At 39.2% G+C, this 19613-nt stretch overlaps 1 protein-coding gene across 1 annotated transcript in view; it reads left to right on the top strand.

The window, feature by feature from the left end:
- Window positions 1-17195, top strand: part of LOC147170256 (sodium/potassium/calcium exchanger 3-like) — a 53692-nt gene extending 36497 nt beyond the window's left edge. The window contains exons 6-17 of the mRNA XM_086083360.1: window positions 3518-3621; window positions 7452-7526; window positions 8017-8042; window positions 8139-8192; window positions 9491-9621; window positions 12237-12397; window positions 12595-12853; window positions 12949-13115; window positions 13307-13421; window positions 14753-14865; window positions 15162-15227; window positions 15382-17195. Coding sequence (XP_085939486.1) covers window positions 3518-3621; window positions 7452-7526; window positions 8017-8042; window positions 8139-8192; window positions 9491-9621; window positions 12237-12397; window positions 12595-12853; window positions 12949-13115; window positions 13307-13421; window positions 14753-14865; window positions 15162-15227; window positions 15382-15534 — 1424 coding nt within the window. The 3' untranslated portion in view covers window positions 15535-17195. The remainder of the gene's footprint in view (window positions 1-3517; window positions 3622-7451; window positions 7527-8016; window positions 8043-8138; window positions 8193-9490; window positions 9622-12236; window positions 12398-12594; window positions 12854-12948; window positions 13116-13306; window positions 13422-14752; window positions 14866-15161; window positions 15228-15381) is intronic.
- Window positions 17196-19613: the final 2418 nt, after the last annotated feature.

Genomic DNA, 19613 nt, shown 5'->3' with positions numbered 1-19613 from the left:
GAGGGCAGGAACGTAGATCGACCGGTAAATCGAGAGCTTTGCCTTTCGGCTCAGCTCCTTCTTCACCACAACGGACCGATACAGAGTCCGCATCACTGCAGACGCTGCACCAATCCTCCTGTCGATCTCCCGCTCTAACCTACCCTCACTCGTGAACAAGACCCCAAGATACTTGAACTCTTCCACTTGGGGCAGGATCTCATCCCCGACCCGCAGAGGGCACTCCACCCTTTTCCGACTGAGGACCATGGTCTCGGATTTGGAGGTGCTGATCCTCATCCCAACCGCTTCACACTCGGCTGCGAACCGCTCCAGCGAGAGCTGGAGATCACGGCTTGAAGAAGCCAACAGCACCACATCATCTGCAAAAAGCAGAGATGCAATGTTGAGGCCACCAAACCGGACCCCCTCAACACTCCGGCTGCGCCTAGAAATTCTGTCCATAAAAGTTACGAACAGAATCGGTGACAAAGGGCAACCTTGGCGGAGTCCAACCCTCACAGGAAACAAATTCGACTTACTGCTTACTTACCACTAGAGAAAAATTCTTACATTCTGAAAAACAAACAGGAAATATTTCAAGCAGTATGGGGACGGTTTATACAATATATTAACAACAACGATGTATCTAATTTGTTAACTGAAACTATTGTGAAATAGGGGTATCACAACTTATGTTTAAATCCGTTGTTTCATTTTTTTAAATCACTGGATTATACTACAGGATGTAAAAGGACTCATGATTATAAGATGTAAAAGGACTCACGATTATATATATTTTTTATGATTGTATTTTCTATCAACCGCCTTTTTTGTTTTTCTTTTCCTTTTTTTTCTCTTTTCTTTTCTGTTATATGTATGGAAAAGATTGAATTGGACATGCAGTTGTTTTTTGTTTTTTTACTTAATTTTATTTTGATACTCCGCAAGCAAACACGCTACATGTGTCACTTGGTTGTTTTGCTTAGGATTTCTATTTTGAAAAATAAAGATATTGTTGAAAAAATAAATAAAAGTATAACATTTTACAATTACTGAAGTATAAATACCGTATTTTCACAACCATAAGGCGCACCATATTGAAAGGCGCAGTCTCAATTACGGGTGCTATTTCTGTATTTAGCACACACATAAGGCACTATTGGGCGCAGGCACGTTTAAAAATACGCTAGCTCAAAACATAGCATAGCATGCTTTCACGCTAAAATATACGCTAGCATGCATGCTAGCATATGTTTTTAAAAAGGCAGCGGAGCAAAACTGAGTTCGGTTGTACTAAATTATTTAACAATGTACTCACATTACTTTTGATCAGTCCTCATCCACAAATCCCTTAAAGTCCTCATCTTTATCTGCCGGCTTTCGTGAAAATTCCAACATTAATGCAAGCAGACACGTTTAGCCCAAGCATGCACAATTCATTCACAAATTGTGGCATAATTCGCTCTAGCAGTTCAATGAAGCGAAAGCAGTGAGCACCATCACGTCCTATTGTATCTTACTATATATACAGGAAAACCGGCCCTGGTTGAGGACTGGTAGGCATGAGAAAGACTCACGTCAGTTGAGTCTTTTGGGTTCTCATTCCAGCCAGTCCCCACACAGACAGTCAAGCGGAGCACTAACCGGAGTTGCACAACATTTACAGATTTTTGAACTATTAGGCGCAAAGTAAATTTTTAAAGAAAATTTAAGACTTTTAAGTGCGCCTTATAGTCATGAAAATACGGTAATACACAAACATGTATATTACCAAAAAAAGAAGCAAAGTTATGTGCAATGAACAACATAAATAACAAAGTTAAACAGTAAATATATAAATTAATAATTTATGTTATCTTCGTTTCTTGAAGTCATTAAAGTCAAGTTTATTTATATAGCCCTCAATCACAAAAGAGTCTCAAAGGGCTTCGCTCGCCCACAGTTGCCAAATATTAACAACATCCCTGATCGAACCACAAAAGGGCAAGGAAAATCTCAAAAAACCCTATCAGGGGAAAAATAAGAAACCTTGAGAAGGGGCCGCAAATGTGATAATCCCCCTTCCAGGATGACCAGGCTACAATGGATGCCGAATGGGCAACAATTTACACAGTATGTGGTGCTAAACAATGTTGACTAGAATGGTGTGAAAGTCCATTGAATAAGTTGAAGCACTGCAGGAAGACACTGTCAGGGAAGAGGGCCCTCATCTAAACCATGCACGGTTGGTTGGTGCAGAAATCTGCATGGCAGATGAAATATAATTAATTTTAGTAATATAGCAAAGGTGGAAAAAAGCAGTTCTAGTAATATTTTTAATGTTCATTTGAAAAGAGAGTTGAGTCAAATATAACAGCGAGATTTTTACTGAGTCACTTAGTACAGCTGTCGAGGTTTAGAGTAGTGTTTGTAAACGGGTGCCGATCACGAGCGGGACCAGCAATTAACAACACTGTTTTATCAAGGTTAAGGAGCAGAAAATGAAACAACATCCATTGTTTAATCTCGGTGAGGTATGCCTTTAGATGACAGCAATTGGGTATCATTAGCATAACAGTGAAAGCTAATTTTTATATTTACGTATAATATCACCAAGCGGAAGACATGCTTAGGACCACCCCCTCATTTGAATAACATTACATGACACATTTCATGCTGACAGCCTCTGCAGCATGAAATAAACAAATATGAGAGCAGAGCTTTTTTAATTTATTGATTGATATCTAAATCTATTTTTTTTGTATGTATTTCCACATTTATTTGTATTTGTTTTGAGTCTCGTTTTGTATTTACTTTTACTTCTATTTATAATTGTTTTATTTTTGTATTACATTTTTGAATTATATTTTTATATCCATTTTTATTTGCACTTTATTTTTTTATTTTGGCATTTCTGGTCCTCCATAGCTTCCAGGTTTAGTTGTGCTCACAAGCAGCACACCTCAGAAGGGTTGATTTGCAAGGCCCAGTGGAGGGAACTTGAGCAGTGGTTGTGTATTTTGCTCTGCTATGATGCGCTAAAGACGTACAACTAATATGCTATTTGAATTTGGCTTTGCAAAGTGCACAAATTACTTGAAACTTCTCCAACAAGCGTGAAGTATAACTACAAGTACTATTACCTATAGTCCATGTTGTCCGTCTTTGCGCCAGTGGCTAAGTTTGGCTATTGGTTATAGACCGTAACAGGAATTAAACACAAGTGAGTTAACTGAATTAGTTTTTTTGTTTTTTTACGCTTTGAAGAATTTTCATTAATCTCCAGAGTTAACGCTTTAATTTTGACAGCCCTATCTTTTGTCTGATATTTAAATTGGTTTGATGAATTTAACATTAAAGTGGGGAAACTGTAAAAAAGCAAGAGCTGAGAAGAAGGCAAATTATTTTTCAATACATATTTTATACATATGCTGCACATATCTACCGGATGTGTATGTATCTATTTGTGTATCTATGTATTGTGTAGGTGCGCATATGTTTGTGTGTGTGCGTACTTGTGTGTTTTTGTGTGTAACTTTGCTCACTTTCTCACCAGGGGTGTTTGTTACCAAAGATGACGTGGGTGTGGGCACCATTGTTGGCTCAGCAGTCTTTAACATTCTCTGCATCATCGGCGTTTGTGGATTCTTTGCAGGACAGGTATGATGTCATTGTGTTATTATTCAATGGCCCCAAAAAAATATTGCTGACCGGGTGGATGACTTTGAATATTGCGCAAAGTGAATAAATGGATGAACTACCAATATCATGTCACTGTTGATGTTTGCAGTTGTCTCCTGGTGTCCATCTTTGTAAGTGTTCAAATTTTAAATAGTTGTAATAATTTATATCAAGGCCCCCACATATTCGCAGCTCAGCACCCGTGGATTCACCTACTCGCTAAATTCTTTTGGAAACCATTTTTGAAATTGATATAAATGCGAGAAGTTTTTATGTGATATTGGGTCCCAATTATTGTATAGAGTACTTGAATTTTCGCTCTTCCCTGTCGCCCACAAATAGTGGATTTCCACTGTCAAATAATTTGTACAAGAGACAAACTCAGACAAAAGATTGCAAACTTCAAGAGCTTCAAGATATACAGATAATATAGCGAGCATTCTCTTACAGACGCTGTCTGATATGCAAGGGGAAGGGCGGGTCCTTGCATTAAAATGAGGAGAGTACAAGGATAAGCTCTTTGCTCTAAAAAATACACACACTTGACAGCGATGCAATCCCAGATTGTACATTATGTAATCATTGTGAGATAATGAGGCGATATAACAGGGCTTGGAGTGATGTGGTGCAGGAAATGCAGCATCTGGTCTATCCAATGCACGTTATCGCCCAGTGCTCTTTAACTCTAATAGTAAAACATTATAGTTACAATAATAATAATATTGTTTATCATCATAACAATAATAATTCATAGTCAAGAGGCTCCCGGCTGTGAGTGCTCCGACTTTGGTTCACTAGAGGCTGACATTTTTTCGGGATTCCCGCGCGATTCCAAGCGGGATGGAAGTGAACTTTACATTTAATCGCGGGATTGGGACGGGACAGGATAAAAACTTCACGGGACGGGAGAGAGATTAATTCGATATCCGTTCGGGGGGAAAACCTTGGACAATACATACTTGCGCAGCCATTTGGAGGAGAAAGGGGGCAACAAACTAACAAATCAATAAATGAGTAAAATGCACCTTAAGTTTTTTTTTTTTTCAAATTAATTGATGCAGTTGACCTCCATAATGGGAGAGATACTGGAGTAGGAGTTATTCTGAATGGGAGCGGGAGTCGTTTTCACTAGGAGTGGGACGGGACAGGATTTTGGCTGTGGAAGTGGGATAGGATGGGAGTGAAAATCCACTCCCTTGTCACCCTCTAGTCTAGAAGTTTGCATATTCTTCCTGTCTTCTTGTGTTTTTTCCTGCATTCTTAAAACCCACATGTAAAGGCAATTGAAGACTCTAAATTGCCCATAAGTGTGACTGTGAATAGTTGTTTGACTGTATGTACTCTGTAGTTGACTGGCAACCAGTCCAGAAGCCACCCTGCCTCTTGCCCATAATCAGCTGGGATAGGCTCCAACTCACCCACAGCCTTTAATAACGAACGTCATAGAAAATTCTTCTGTCTCAAGGACAGGACATATTTTCTTGTAAATGGCAACTGTGTCTCAGATCAAATGGCTATATGATTGCGGCGGTGGGGTTCTCCAGGGGTTAATCCTTGGGAGTCAGGACCCTATTTTTTGTTTTGTTTTGTTTATTGAAAACCCCATTAGCTCCTGACATATCTCAGAAGCTAATCTTCCTGGGGTATTTTCCAAATTCATTACAATCGTTTCAAATAAACATATACACACATACTCTCACAAACACACTAAACAATAACAAAAATAAATAAAATAAATGAAAGGTCAATGCAGTAAAATAACATTAAATAATACATACATAATATTTGTAAATCAATCAAAAATAAATATGCTCCAATTATTTTACAATTATCCCCAATATAAATGAATTTACCAATCCAACACTTTAACTCATTGATACAATGCTCACATAATATTTATAGTCTCATATTAATTAATTATTGTGTAAACATAAAAAGTTTCAACTTCTTTTTAAAACTTCTCTCAGGTAATGAATTCCATGCAACCATACAGTTCGCTGCTTTTGATTTGTTCTACATGAACGCAATACACACCTTGCTTCATTAACCTGATGTGTGCCATAACCATGATAATCTGAAGAAGAAGAAAAAAGAAACTTTGCCATAAATAATTTCTGGCATTTTTGTTAAAATATTATTCCTAATAAATGATATAAAAAAATACCTCAATCTGCATGTAACTGTTAACCAAGCCAAGTTACCATGCATTGTTATTACATTTGTTCGTTATGGGCAACCCAACACAATTCTTGCTGCTCTATTTTGAGCAACCTGTAACTTATTTAAATTACTTTCACGTGTGTTTGCCCACACCACTGATGCATAATCCAAATATGAAAGTACCAAAGATTGAACTAGCTGCTTGGCTGACCACTGAGGAATACATTTTTTTACGATATTTGATCATGCCCATACTTCTTCCCATTTTCTGAAGTACAGAGTTAACTTGACTGATCCAACCTTTACTTGCTTCTTCTGACAGCAGGTGAACACAGGTGTATAGATTTACTCTGCATCTAACAGATCAGTGTGTGAAACAACAAAGCAATTTTGTCTAGCTAAAATCAGCCAAAACTGAAATTATTGTCTGTGGCCCATAAAAACTCAACAAAAGTGTTATCTGTCACCTTGAGACTCCCTCTCTAAAACCTGATAATATGGTTAGGTTTGTTCAATACCACAATTTTTCAGGCCGATACCAGTACGAGTACAGTCATTTCTGGACTATAAGGTGCACTTGACTATAAGCCGCAGGTGTTTTAATGTTACCACACCGGGTACCCGCTACTTTCTTTTCCATAATGAGAGCGCAAATTGTCTCGCTGTCGTTCTGTCTCTCCTAATGTATTTGGGCTCACTTGGTTTGTTTTGCTCTGCCTGATGCTCTTGCGCTTCCTTTATAGTGCGCCCCCTTGTGATTTGATTGATAAGCTGCACCTTGGTATTAGCTGCAGGATCGAATGCAAGTGAAAAAAGTAGAGGCTTATAGTCCAGAAATTACTGTACTCAACTCTCGAGTAGTCACAGATACCGATACCAAGTACCGATACCACTCGTGCATTTGACGCATCAAATTTCCAACCAAAACAATGACATCATTTTAAACAAAGACTTATGTATTCCAAAATAGCCTTTTTACCATCTAAAAAACATTGCCAAATTCTTATGAATAGAGTCTAAATTTGACTCAGTGAGACTAATCCATCCGTTTGTCTACAGCAGGTCTGACTACTGTAATGGCCTGCACACCGGCCTCTCGAAACAAGCTAAAAGACAGCTGCAGTCCAGCATCCAGAATGCTAATGCTCGAGTCATGACTAGAACCAGGAAAAACAATCAGTGTTGATATACAGCATCACATATTTCAATCAAGAGGGGGTTTCTGGGGTAGGTGAGATGAAAGCTATGAAATGAAAGACATTAACTTTTTTTTTTTTTGCAAATCGCCTAAGAAATCAAATAAATATGAGTACATATTTTCAAGTTTGCTATTCTTTTACATTTTAGTCTTTGACCATACAAATCCAGGATTGGCACCTTCAAGATGTGACTTATGACTCCCAATCTCAGCATGACAACTGTTCAGGAAACAAAAAGTTGAAGCACCTCTGTAGTCATGATGCTGGTTCATCTTTTCAATTGTAACTCAAAAATTCTTAAGCATCATTTTTATATAGGATGGTATACACTGCCCTTGGCTTTGCGATTAGTTTAACAATCCTTCTGTTTACATCATGCTAAAAATGTATGTGTAAAAAAAAAACACTAGCTGTTTTACAATACAAGTGTCTTTCTCTGTATCCTTCTAGGCTGTGAAGCTCTCTCACTGGGCTCTCCTTCGAGATTCGGTTTACTATACCTTTTCTATCACAGCCCTTATTGTGGTAAGAAACTCCCTTTGGGACCCTTCTAATTTCATGCATTAGACTCCTAGACCTCTGTTACATCAAAATGAACAATTGGTTTTAAATGTATGAAAAGCATATAATGCCAAAAAAGCACAATAAACTACAAAAAAAAAAAAGCTATTGCAATCTGCTTTTAGGGGGAAATTTCAGGGTAACACCTGTTGTGAATTTGGCCATTCAGTTTCTCTGTTAGACAACAGCAAGTTGTGCAAAAAGTAGACAACTGTTGAACTGTTGGACATTTACATTCAAATTTTGAGAGATGGTCAAATTAAGTTCACCTCGAAAGGTTAAAGTGAATATTAGGATTGGCCTGAAATTTCACCCACTGACAGCGGCTGATTAATTCAGTATTTTGTTCAATACAGTGTTTGCTTTTGTCATTTTCTGACAATTAATGATAGACTTTGCCTTTTTGTCAATTCAAATGAAATAAAAGGTCCCATTTTTCTGTGTGCTTCTCTAGTTCATCTATGATGAAAAGGTGTGCTGGTGAGAAAACAAACAAACAAATATTTGTTCATTTATTTTGAATGAAAGTATTGATTATTGAGAATAACTTGATTTGTTGCATATGCTTGTTTGAAGGTGGGAGTCCCTCGTCCTGGTTCTGATGTATGCAATCTACATCCTCATCATGAAGTGAGTCACCTTCAAACTTCAATCTGCCGATTCGATTCTTTGCACTGAATCTGCCGTCGCTGAAATTTAGCTCAGTCTTTTTCCGGTATTAAAAAATATTGTATAAAATACACGTTATTCAGCACATGGTTTTCACAGGACTAGCCCAAACTCACCATCACAGATGCAAGTCCTCCAAAGCACAGAGCAGCAAATTAGAGGGGGCTTTATTGTACGCCTCTTCTTCCACAGATATGAAGAAGTCAATATTGACCCTAAAGGTGTGGTGACGTTAGATATAGGTTATTAACTCATTTACTCTCAGCTATTTTCACTGAAGCAACCCCCTTCGCTCCCGGCTATTGTTTTACTGGATTTTGACAGATTTTGCAAGGCCCACAGAATATTCTGTTCTGTTGCTATAAAAACATAATACCTACCAAAAGAAAGATTTGAGTCTCTCCTTTCATCAGGACAAAAAGTACTGTAAACTGTATCTGCTTCCGTTTTGCAGCAATTAGCATTAGAATATAGCTAAGTTTCATCATTATTCACAAACCTGTTGAAAACACTGGGGAATAGAGCTTGTTGCAACATGGCCCTGGTTGATCTCTTATACTCTGCTGCCACCTGCTGGCCGTTTTTTTTGTAATAATTAACTTTGCTTCATGTCAAAAGCTGCATCAAAGCTGTATGCTTAAGCATAATAAAACATAAAAATTGAGAAAAAAACCACATATAAATATGAAGAAGTTAATATGCTATAAAATAAAGTGTGTGGTAAATATATTAGTGTTAGTAGGAACATTTGTTGTTATTTAGACAGAAAATATCTGTTGATTCGTTATATGTTTTTAAGTATTAACTATTTAAATTTTTTGAATTATTAGTGTCAAATAAAAACAGACAGGGTAAGTGGCTTGACTTTCTGCTTTAGATCCCTGAAGTAGCACATGAGCACTTACAGTGTGAATGTAGGGCTGCTGACGTTTTAATAGCTTTTCCTCATCTTGCATTGTATAGAATCAAATGCTATCATTGGATCCATACAAAACATACAGTTCATTTTGTTCCTAGACTTCTTTAGCACCTTTTCATGAATGTTTGAGGATGATGATGTGCACATTGGAACAGCACTTAACATGGTTTTTTTTTTTTAACTCATACTTTGCTGCTTAGTTGAGACAATGAATACACGGTTGTTATATTGCACAACATCGAAAAAGGGTCAACCATATTATCTGCTCACGTTATGTGCAAACAGCCCATTGAGTCAAGTTCTGTACAATGCAAGTGTTTTGTCCACCTTTCTCTATCAGGTTTAACAACAGGGCCCGGAGGTACTTTAACCGTCGTAAGAAGAGCTCAATAAATCTGGTCAACGGGTTAACAGGAAGCACTGATCTGGAAGATGTCACTTGTGATGCAACCGCAGTCCTGCTGAAGAAAGGTAATCATGTGTATCTGTTTAAGACAGCTTCATCCAAACTGCTTTCTGTGGGATTTAGTGACATATGCCATGTCCAGAGGTGTCAAATCCAGGTCCAGAAAGTAAAAACTCTGCCACAGTTTGGCTTTAGCTTCAGGTGCTTCTACTCAACCGGCAGGTAAACCTCGTTACCCACTGACTTTGAAATAATTGTTAAGCTCTCCAACATTAGGTAAATTTAGATGTCATGTGATTGTGAGTGTGAATGGTTGTTTGTCTGTGTGTTCCCTGTGATTGGCTGACAGTTCAGGGTGTACCCCACCTACTGCCCAAAGACAGCTGGCATAGGCTCCAGCAGGCTTTTGACCATCAGGTTAAGTGGTTCAGCTGATGGATGCATGGATGGATGGATGGATGGATGGATGGATGGATGGAGGGTTTGTCTTCGTACCTCTGTCTCTGATGATGTTAATGTTAATAATGTTAATCTCTGTCTTTGGAAGAAACATGTATGTTAAAAGTCTCATTCTCACTGATATGTGATGTGAATGATTTTTTTAGAATTGCAATGAATTTAATTCCACTTTATGCAATTCAAATTCAATTTAACATCCTGTTGGATGGAGTCAACTCCAGGTCCAACCTGGCAGACCCAAACGTATTGTGAGGGTCTGCTGGGAACGTCTGGCGGAATCCCCTGTCAGAAAGAGTTTCAACACCCACCTCCGGCAGAACTTCTCTCTTTGTCCCAAGGACGGGGGATGTTCCGTGCCTCCATTGTTGAGGCGGCTGATCGGAGCTGTGGCCGTAAGGTTGTTGGTGCTTGTCGTGGCGGCAATCCTCGAACTCGCTGGTGCATACCAGCGGTAAGGGATGCCGTCAAGCTGAAGAAGGAGTCCTATCGGGCCTTTTTGGCCTGTGGGACTCCGGAGGCAACTGACATGTACCGGCTGGCCAAGCGCAATGCAGCTTCTGTGGTCGCTGAGGCAAAAACCCGGACATGGGAAGAGTTCGGTGAGGCCATGGAAAAAGAGTTCCGGACGGCTTTGAAGAAATTTACACTGTGTATAGTGGAGATGGGGTGCTGCTGACCTTGACTCATGACGTCGTGAATCGGTAGGGAGAATACTTTGAAGACCTCCTCAATTCCATCAACACGTCTTCCTTTGAGGAATCAGGGTCTTGGGACTCTGAGGTGGGCTCCCCTATCTCTGGGGGCAAAGTCACTGAGGTGGTTGGAAAGCTCCTCGGTGGCAAGGCCCCGGGGGTGGATGAGATCTGCTCAGAGTTCCTAAAGGCTCTTGATGTTGTGAAGCTGTAATGGTTGACACGCCTCTACAGCATCGCGTGGACATCAGTGACAGTGCCTCTGGATTGGCAGACCGAGGTGGTGGTCCCCCTTTTTAAGAAGGGGGACTGGAGGGTGTGTTCCAACTATAGAGGTATCACACTCCTCAGCCTCCCTGGTAAGGTATATTCAGGGGTGCTGGAGAGGAGGGTCCATCGGAAAGTCTTGGATTCAGGAGGAGCAGTGTGGTTTTCGTCCCGGCCGTGGAACAGTGGACCTGCTCTACACCCTCGGCAGGATCCTTGAGGGTGCATGGGAGTTCGCCCAACCAGTTCACATGTGCTTTGTGGACTTGGAGAAGGCGTTTGACCGTGTCCCTCGGGGAGTCCTGTGGGGTGCTTCGAGAGTACGGTGTACCGAGCCCCCTGATACGGGCTGTTAGGTCCCTGTACGACCGATGTCAGAGTTGTGTCCGCATTGCTGGCAGTAAGTCAAATTTGTTTCCAGTGAGGGTTGGACTCCGCCAAGGTTGCCCTTTGTCACCGATTCTGTTCATAACTTTTATGGACAGAATTTCTAGGCATCCTTGAGGGGTCCGGTTTGGTGGCCTCAACATTGCATCTCTGCTTTTTGCAGATGATGTGGTGCTGTTGGCTTCTTCAAGCCGTGATGTCCAACTCTCGCTGGAGCGGTTCGCAGCCGAGTGTGAAGCTGGGATGGAAAATCAGCACCTCCAAATCCGAGACCATGGTCCTCAGTTGGAAAAGGGTGGAGTGCCCTCTCCGGGTCGGGGATGAGATCCTGCCCCAAGTGGAGGAGTTCAAGTATCTTGGGGTCTTGTTCACGAGTGAGGGTAGGTTGGAGCGGAAGATCGACAGGCGGATTGGTGCAGCGTCTGCAGTGATGCGGACTCTGTATCGGTCCGTTGTGGTAAAGAAGGAGCTCTCGATTTACTGGTCGATCTACGTTCCTACCCTAACCTATGGTCACGAGCTATGGGTCTTGACCGAAAGAACAAGATCCCGGATACAAGCGGCCGAAATGAGCACTTATGTTCAACCATTAGCATTGCATCATCAAAGAAAGCAAGCATTTCCAACACTTTATATTAGTCAATAATTTGTAAAAAAAAAAAAAAAAAAAAAAAAAAAAAAATACATAAATTAAATAAATTAAATAAATTAAATAGCACCCACACGTGTAGCTTGATCAATAGTATAGATTTTTGGAAAAATATTCAATTGAGCAAATTGTGACCTGATGCCAACGATATATTTAAATGCATAATTCATTGAACTTGAACACTCATATGACAAGTTCATATGTTATATGTTTAATGTCTTCCCAGCAAACTTCCCATATAAACCATCTGTACTGATGGTAGACGAGCTCCTGTCTGCATACCCACACCAACTGACTTTCTCTGAAGCTGGCATGAGGATCATGATCACCAGTCATTTCTCTCCAAGAACCCGACTAACAATGGCCTCCCGGATGCTTATCAATGAGGTTTCTTTATTTGGTGGTCTTACAATTGTAATAAATAAACGTATCTATTAAATGATTACTTCAGACAAATAACTATGAGGAATTAATAAACTCGTTACAGTGCTATCTAAAAGCTATTTATGTTTAACGCTAGCTTGTCCAAATATTGTCACAGCCAGAGCGCAAGGTGATGTATTGTTATGTCTAATCACTTCCAGAGACAAAGAGTGATCAACACCAGCGAGACTCGAGTGAACCGCATCACCAATGGCGACTCGGATTCGGCAGCCAGGGCCCGGGGAAGGCGGAGCTTAGAGAATGGTGGTGCTGAGCAGGGCCTGAATGGGAGGTACACATCTGAGCGACTGGAATCTGGCATGGAGAATGAAAACGAGGATAATGAGAATAACGAGAATGATGGGGAAGGAGAGCGAGGAGATGGCAATGAAGGCCCGTTGGTGCCTTTTAAAGCTCCAGGTGATGTTTTGGAATCAAATGGTAACTGTTCGCTTAGTTTGATCTTTTATGCTAATGACAATACCTGTATCTGCTATCTTCTTCTCTTCTGTCAGTGGGTGTGTGCAACAAGCTGAAGTGGTTAACCATGTGGCCATTGTCTTTGCTCCTCTTCTTCACCGTGCCCAATTGTGGCAAGCGGCGTTGGGAGAAATGGTTTATGGTCACCTTCTTCACTGCTACCATCTGGATCGCTGGCCTCTCCTACATCATGGTCTGGATGGTCAGTCCCGCGTCACTCACACACGAGTTGTGTTCAGAAATTCAATCTCGTCATTTATCAATCGAGTGTCCGTTAGTGATGAATTGACAGACAATCTGTCCGTACTGATGGAATACCCACCTCTGGGAACACTGCAGTGTGTTTTAGCATTTTAACTTTTAGCATTCAGTTACTATCGCTAATGTTTTCAGGTGACTGTGATTGGCTTCACACTCGGCATCCCTGATGTCATCATGGGAATCACCTTTCTGGCAGCAGGCACCAGCGTCCCAGACTGCATGGCCAGTGTTATAGTTGCAAGGCAGGGTATGCCTACACCAAAACACTCACAATGAATACATATACAGTATAAATGCAATACTTGGGCCAGACCAATTAATCGGCCGCCGATTATAATCATCAAACATCGGGCAATTAGGCCAAATGGCCAATTATTTTCCCCATAAAAGGTTATAATCACAGAAAAACAAAGTTTCTGACACTGTGAAAGTACCCTGAATGCACCATTTTTCTTGCGTATCATGATTAGCAACTAGCAAGTGTGTAGCGTATGTTATTCTGGTTATTCTGTTGTCCCTAAGCGTCCTTTAAGCTGTTTGATGACACCCTATTTGGAGTTAACTGTAAAACTAAACACACAACAAAATCCACTGTATATTTAAATAAAATTACATACTTTATTTTTAAAACATCGCTAGCCTACAGCTAATGCTAAAAGTGAAGGGGGGGATCCCATTCAAATGCTAACATAAAATGCTAACAGGAAGTTAGCATCGACTTCGGGAGTGTTTTTGCTTCAAATAAGGAATATTCACACACAAATGCTGTGGGAACACATACCCACAGGTAAGATAACACTACGCAAAGGCACAAATTCTTCCCAATTTTTAGAGTTATTTTAACAAAATTCAATCGGAAAAGTGTGTACGCCATGGATGCAAGGCACCACACTGACCCTAGAGGCCAAAACGCACAGGAACAGTCGGTATTTGTTCTTACTGTTTTTTTAGTTGCTAATATTTGAGTATATTCTATTCCTATTTCACGTTCTAATTTTTATTTTGTCATTGTCCTTGCAAGTTATATTTAAAGTTGATATTTCAAGGATTCAAATATTTTTCCCCCCCTCAAAATTCAAGGATGCAAACGTGCAAGGATCTTCTTTTTATCTTAATGACAGCACGAAATACAATCCCTGATTATATATATTTTTCAAATTATAAATAATAATATTAATCGGTAATCTGTATTTTTTTCTGCCAAAAGTCGGTATCTGCCTCAAAATATGCATATCGATTCGGCCCTACTTTTTACCATGCATTCCAGTTGTATGGTACATTATGATATTAATTGGCAGTGCATGCAGCATATGAACAAACGATTAGATACAGAGGGTTAACAATAGGGTTATAAAAATATCTCTCATCTGCACTACTTCATACATACTTCATATGTTTTCTGAAATTAATACTTCTCTAAGAAGGTCAATCAAAACTGAAAATTAATGGTATGTGTAAATGTATAGCTGTACATATACTCTGCGTATGTGTATATGAAGAACACAATCAAATGAATAGATATAGATAGTATAGCAGAATGTCTCTCAGAGCTTGACAGTGTTGTTCTCCTTGCCATAGGTCTGGGGGATATGGCCATCTCCAATTCTATAGGCAGTAATGTGTTTGACATCCTGGTGGGCCTGGGCCTGCCCTGGGCACTGCAAACACTCTGCATCGACTACGGCTCCATTGTGAGTGCTTGAAGTTGTCAGATGCCCCCAGAGGAGACTCTGCTGGACTTTGACCAGAATAGAACAGAGCTAAGTTTATGAAGGACACCACCAATTGTCGGCAGGGAGGTTGATATAGAATTTCATTGATTTAATGGACTTTGCACAGTAACATCATTATAAGGTGTTATTTGCCTGAAAGGATTGTAAAGTCTTATTTGGGAAAAGATTAGGATTATGTAAAGAGGCTACACATTGTAATCATTTTAGGAGCATAACTGCATCTTTCTTTGAATTGCTCTCTTTTGTCTCTTCAGGTCCATCTCAACAGCAGGGGTCTCATATTCTCTGTTGGACTCCTACTGGCCTCAGTCTTCTTTACTGTAAGTTTGTCATCTTTGTTTTATACTAAGCAGCATTGAAAATGTAGTGGTCTAGTGGTCTTGTGTTGGTTTAGCATCGATTAATCAAAAAAAAAAAAATACAGTTGATATTTATTTGATTTGTATTGTCTCGCATTATCTTCTCTACCTGCAGGTCTTTGGGGTCCATTTGAACAAATGGACTTTGGACTGGAAATTGGGTTTGGCCTGCCTCATCATGTACGCCATTTTCCTGTGTTTCTCCGTCCTCATTGAGTTCAACGTCTTCATCTTCGTCAACCTCCCCATGTGCCGAGACATCCACTGACCTTGCTCGTTCTCTGCTATTTTTTCCTCTGGCAAAGGGAAGCGGGGGCCTCACTTTGCTCTTGCCGCAAACGATTGTGCCACCAATGATTTATCGTTGGTGCAGTACGAACCATGGAGGGACAGTAGCGCATTGCATAAATGTTACTTTGAAATGCATCAAATTTGTGACTGACATGAAAACTCAATCGTCACCAACGGTTAGCCTACAGTTGGTAAAGAAGCTGCTACTGTAACTGCCCGACTGTCCAAAAAATTAAACTTGAAGTTTTAGCTGGATTGTTTGTTAAAATTGCAAAATCAAAGTATTGCTGTGTAAAAACTAAAACAAAAAAACGCCCATCTTTTTCTGTATATATTAAAAATGGCAGTAGCTGGACTTCTCTTATGCACAAATTAGTGATATTTTTTTTCACAGCATAGCCTACAGGTTAAGTATGCCACTACTGTAATTCAATGTTTGAACCTTTTTTTTCTGATGGCATGGCATGCTGTCATCGCCCGCATTGCACTGACACAGCGACTGTAAATGTTTAAAAATATTTACAAATGTTCTAATTCTGTACATTTTCATGCAAATCCCTGTGGATTTTGTGTTTTATGACCTTTGGCGAAATCCAAATATAAAAGGGATTTCCCTGCAAGTGGCATCTCGCACTGACACTTTATTGACTGGGATTCTGTCACTGGCAGGCAATGGACTGAAAAATGCTCTCTCTTTACCCGGAGAAGCTTTCAGACAATATTATGTACAAGTGTGTGTGTGTGTGTGTGTGTGTGTGTGTGTGTGTGTGTGTGTGTGTGTGTGTGTGTGTGTGTGCGTGCGTGCGTGCGTGCGTGCGTGCGTGCGTGCGTGCGTGCGTGCGTGCGTGCGTGCGTGCGTGCGTGTGCGTGTGTGCCAATGACATTGCTTAATCTTACTGGGGGAGACATGATCATAATTTATTTATGAATTAATTTATTCAAAGATCATGTCTAGTGGTGATGATGATTATGGAGCTGATGCACTGTACCTAATATAGAATCTGGAAAATGACTTGATGTTTATATTTAAGAATAGAACTTTATACTGTAAATGTTTTGTACAACTTGGAAATATATTGCCACAGATGTATCATAGTGCTAAGTCAGAACAGTGACCACAGAACCTTGTGGCCATTTTCCTGCTTGTGTTTGAGCCGAATGACACGTTTTTGTAAACCGTATTGCCACTTTCAGCATGTCTTTAAACAACATGTGGAAGATGTCATGGAGGATTCTAAAAAGGAAATTTCTTGTTAGGTTTAGGACATTTTGTTACCAAGTTGAAAGCAAGCAGAAATGTTAACCCTTCTATTAGGGTTATTTCAGAAGAAAAGTAGAATAACCAATATAAATGCTACTCGCTTTGCATGCCTATTTTCAATACTGACATTTTATGACTCATTTTAATGTATTTTCAGCACTGTTGTAACCATTCTGTACATTTAAAACAGATATGCTGCCAAAAGCAGATGTTGGAATAATTATAGCAATTACATTTGCAGTATTTAGATGTAAGTTGATTTATAGCAAATTAATGTTGTCATATTTTCAATGCTCATTGTTTGTATGTCTTAATTTAATGTTGCCGCAGGTCTCTGGGCAGGAACTAATAGCCAGTAAGACACTATACAAAAGTCTTCTTGCAATAAACAGATTTACGTAAAAATTGGTTTTATTGTTTAATTCTTAAAGATACTGAACAAGCAGAAAATTCAATTTTAAATCACTATTGCCACCTGTTGACGAAAAATGAAACTGCACACATCCCTCATGTACACAATGCACACATGACTTCACATCTGCAGAGAGAGGGCGGGAAATTCAAACCCGAATCCACTCTGGAAACTATTGGCCAGAGGCTTGCATGAGTACCCACTGTGAACAGCTAAGGTGTTTATCTACTAATTAGCAGATGTTTCAGTCATAAATGGTCAAATAAAAAGGCTATTGTAAAGATATTTATGGCCAAATTGTTACAGAAAGCAGCTTTAATGCTGAAAATGAGTCATGACATTTTTTACATCACAAATTTGCACTTCCAGTGTAAGGTGGATACAATAACTCATTATACTATATTATGCTTATAATATGACATGGATGAAAATGACAGGTCCAGCACGTCGACAACTCATGTGTCCATATACCGTACTACTACGCTGGAGGGAGGAGAGAGATTCTCATTGTCAGGTGTGAAATACTGTCACTATTTTTGAGATTCTGTCAGCTAAATACGAAAATATTAAGGTTTGGTAAAATGACCCGCACCCACTGCCGTAATTCCCCTGCATAGCCACTATGGAGTCAATTTTAGTAGGCTATTTATTAGCTGTTTCCTTGGATCATAGCAGCCTTGTTCACCTTTGTTTCATTTTGAAATAATTTTGCTAATCAGCAGAAATAAAATAAAAAATCTGATTTTGAGGTTGATATTTATTTTTTATTTTGACACTCAAAAATAAAAAATTTATGACACATATACATACAATTGTCTTGTGGAGTGTGATCAATTAGTTTGAAAATGCCAAAATGTGAAACACTCCCCACACATATGGGGTAAGATGCGTTTGTGTTTCATTCTGTCAGTTTATCTGCAAATGAGATTTATCAGAGCCCTAATACTTTGACAAAGGCAAAGGGTTTTTAAAAACATTCATCGTGTATTGTTTATTGTTGTTGTGCTATATCACATTTCTGTTTCAGTTGAAATAAGAGCAATGTAAAAGTTTTTTTTTTTATGTTCAAAATTACCGTATGCATAAATGCAAAATTTGCCTGGATCAAAAATGATTTGTTGGGTAGAGGATGTCTACCCTAGGAGCAGTGGGGTCTTTAAAATATTTTCAATTTTGTTCTATAAAAGCAAAGTTGTAGCATCGTGTGATTGAATTAATCTTAGATGTGTTTACTTAAAAATACTTTTTATATACATATTACGCTATACTTTCAAAGAAAATTGGCATTTTGCTTAAGCCATTCTCACCTAAATAAAAGCTGAATAGTTTATTTGTTGTCTCATATTTGTCTTTTGATGTCAAATCCAAATACAATATGTACATCATAATAGCAACATATCTATGGAGGTAAATATGGTGCAAAAGTAACTTGTACCTGTAAAAAAAAAAGTTGTACCTGTAGAAAAAAGTATGGATTTGTATCTGTAGAAGTCGCGATTTGTACCTGTAAAAAAATTTGTTAACCTGTAAAAAAAATATTTTTTACCTGTACTAAAATAGCGGCTAAAGATTCACTCGCAGTAAAAACATTTTGTTTTCATTTTATTATGATAGTAAGTAGGGGTGTGAATTGCCTAGTACCTGGCGATTCGTATCACGATTCATTGTCACGATTCGATTCGATACTGATTAATCCCAATACGAATCTATGAAAACTCAAATTTAGAAAATATATTGCCGAATCTATTTTTTCTAACACCCCTATAAGTAAGAGATACTTGAATATGTTACTCAAGTGTCGAGTTTAATATATCTCAGTTCAAGTATACAGGTAGTTTTTTTAAGACATTAAAGAAGTGCTGGGACAAGCTACTAATCGTATGTTTACACTGTCTCAGAGCTATAAAAATACGATGGCCCAGGTAAAAGGAAATACATTCAGGGCAGAAAGTCACAGTACAAAGGTAGGCTTCAAATCTTTAAATGAAAATCGTGACTTTAATGTGTTCAGTTTTCGTGACAATTAACAACATGAGATGAGCTAACTAGCACCGGATTACGAGCTATGATCGTACAATAAATCTTACCTTCATACTAAAACTTATTTCTTTCTGGCCATTTTGAGTGCTCTGCATGTCAACCAACGTTTAAGATGTTCCACACGGTGTTTGTATATTGAAACATGTTGAAATTTTCACACCTGGGACGTCCTCTTCTTCCAAAATGACGGGTAAACTGGTGTGGCTACTCTGTTTGGAATTTCGGACTTGTGCATATTAATGTTAAAAATGTGGCGTAATTTGAGATCAACCCACTGTCGTTCGCTGAACTAATGAGGTTGAGCTTTAGCCCGCCCAAATCCTCCAGAGCCCGCCCTCTTCTC

The sequence above is a fragment of the Leptonotus elevatus genome, chromosome 8 (genome assembly GCF_054856555.1).
Source record: "Leptonotus elevatus isolate MCC_2025b chromosome 8, RoL_Lele_1.0, whole genome shotgun sequence".
Classification (NCBI taxonomy): Eukaryota; Metazoa; Chordata; class Actinopteri; order Syngnathiformes; family Syngnathidae; genus Leptonotus; species Leptonotus elevatus.
The sequence above is the reverse complement of the archived record's forward strand: the minus strand, read 5'-3'. Positions and strand labels throughout refer to the sequence as shown.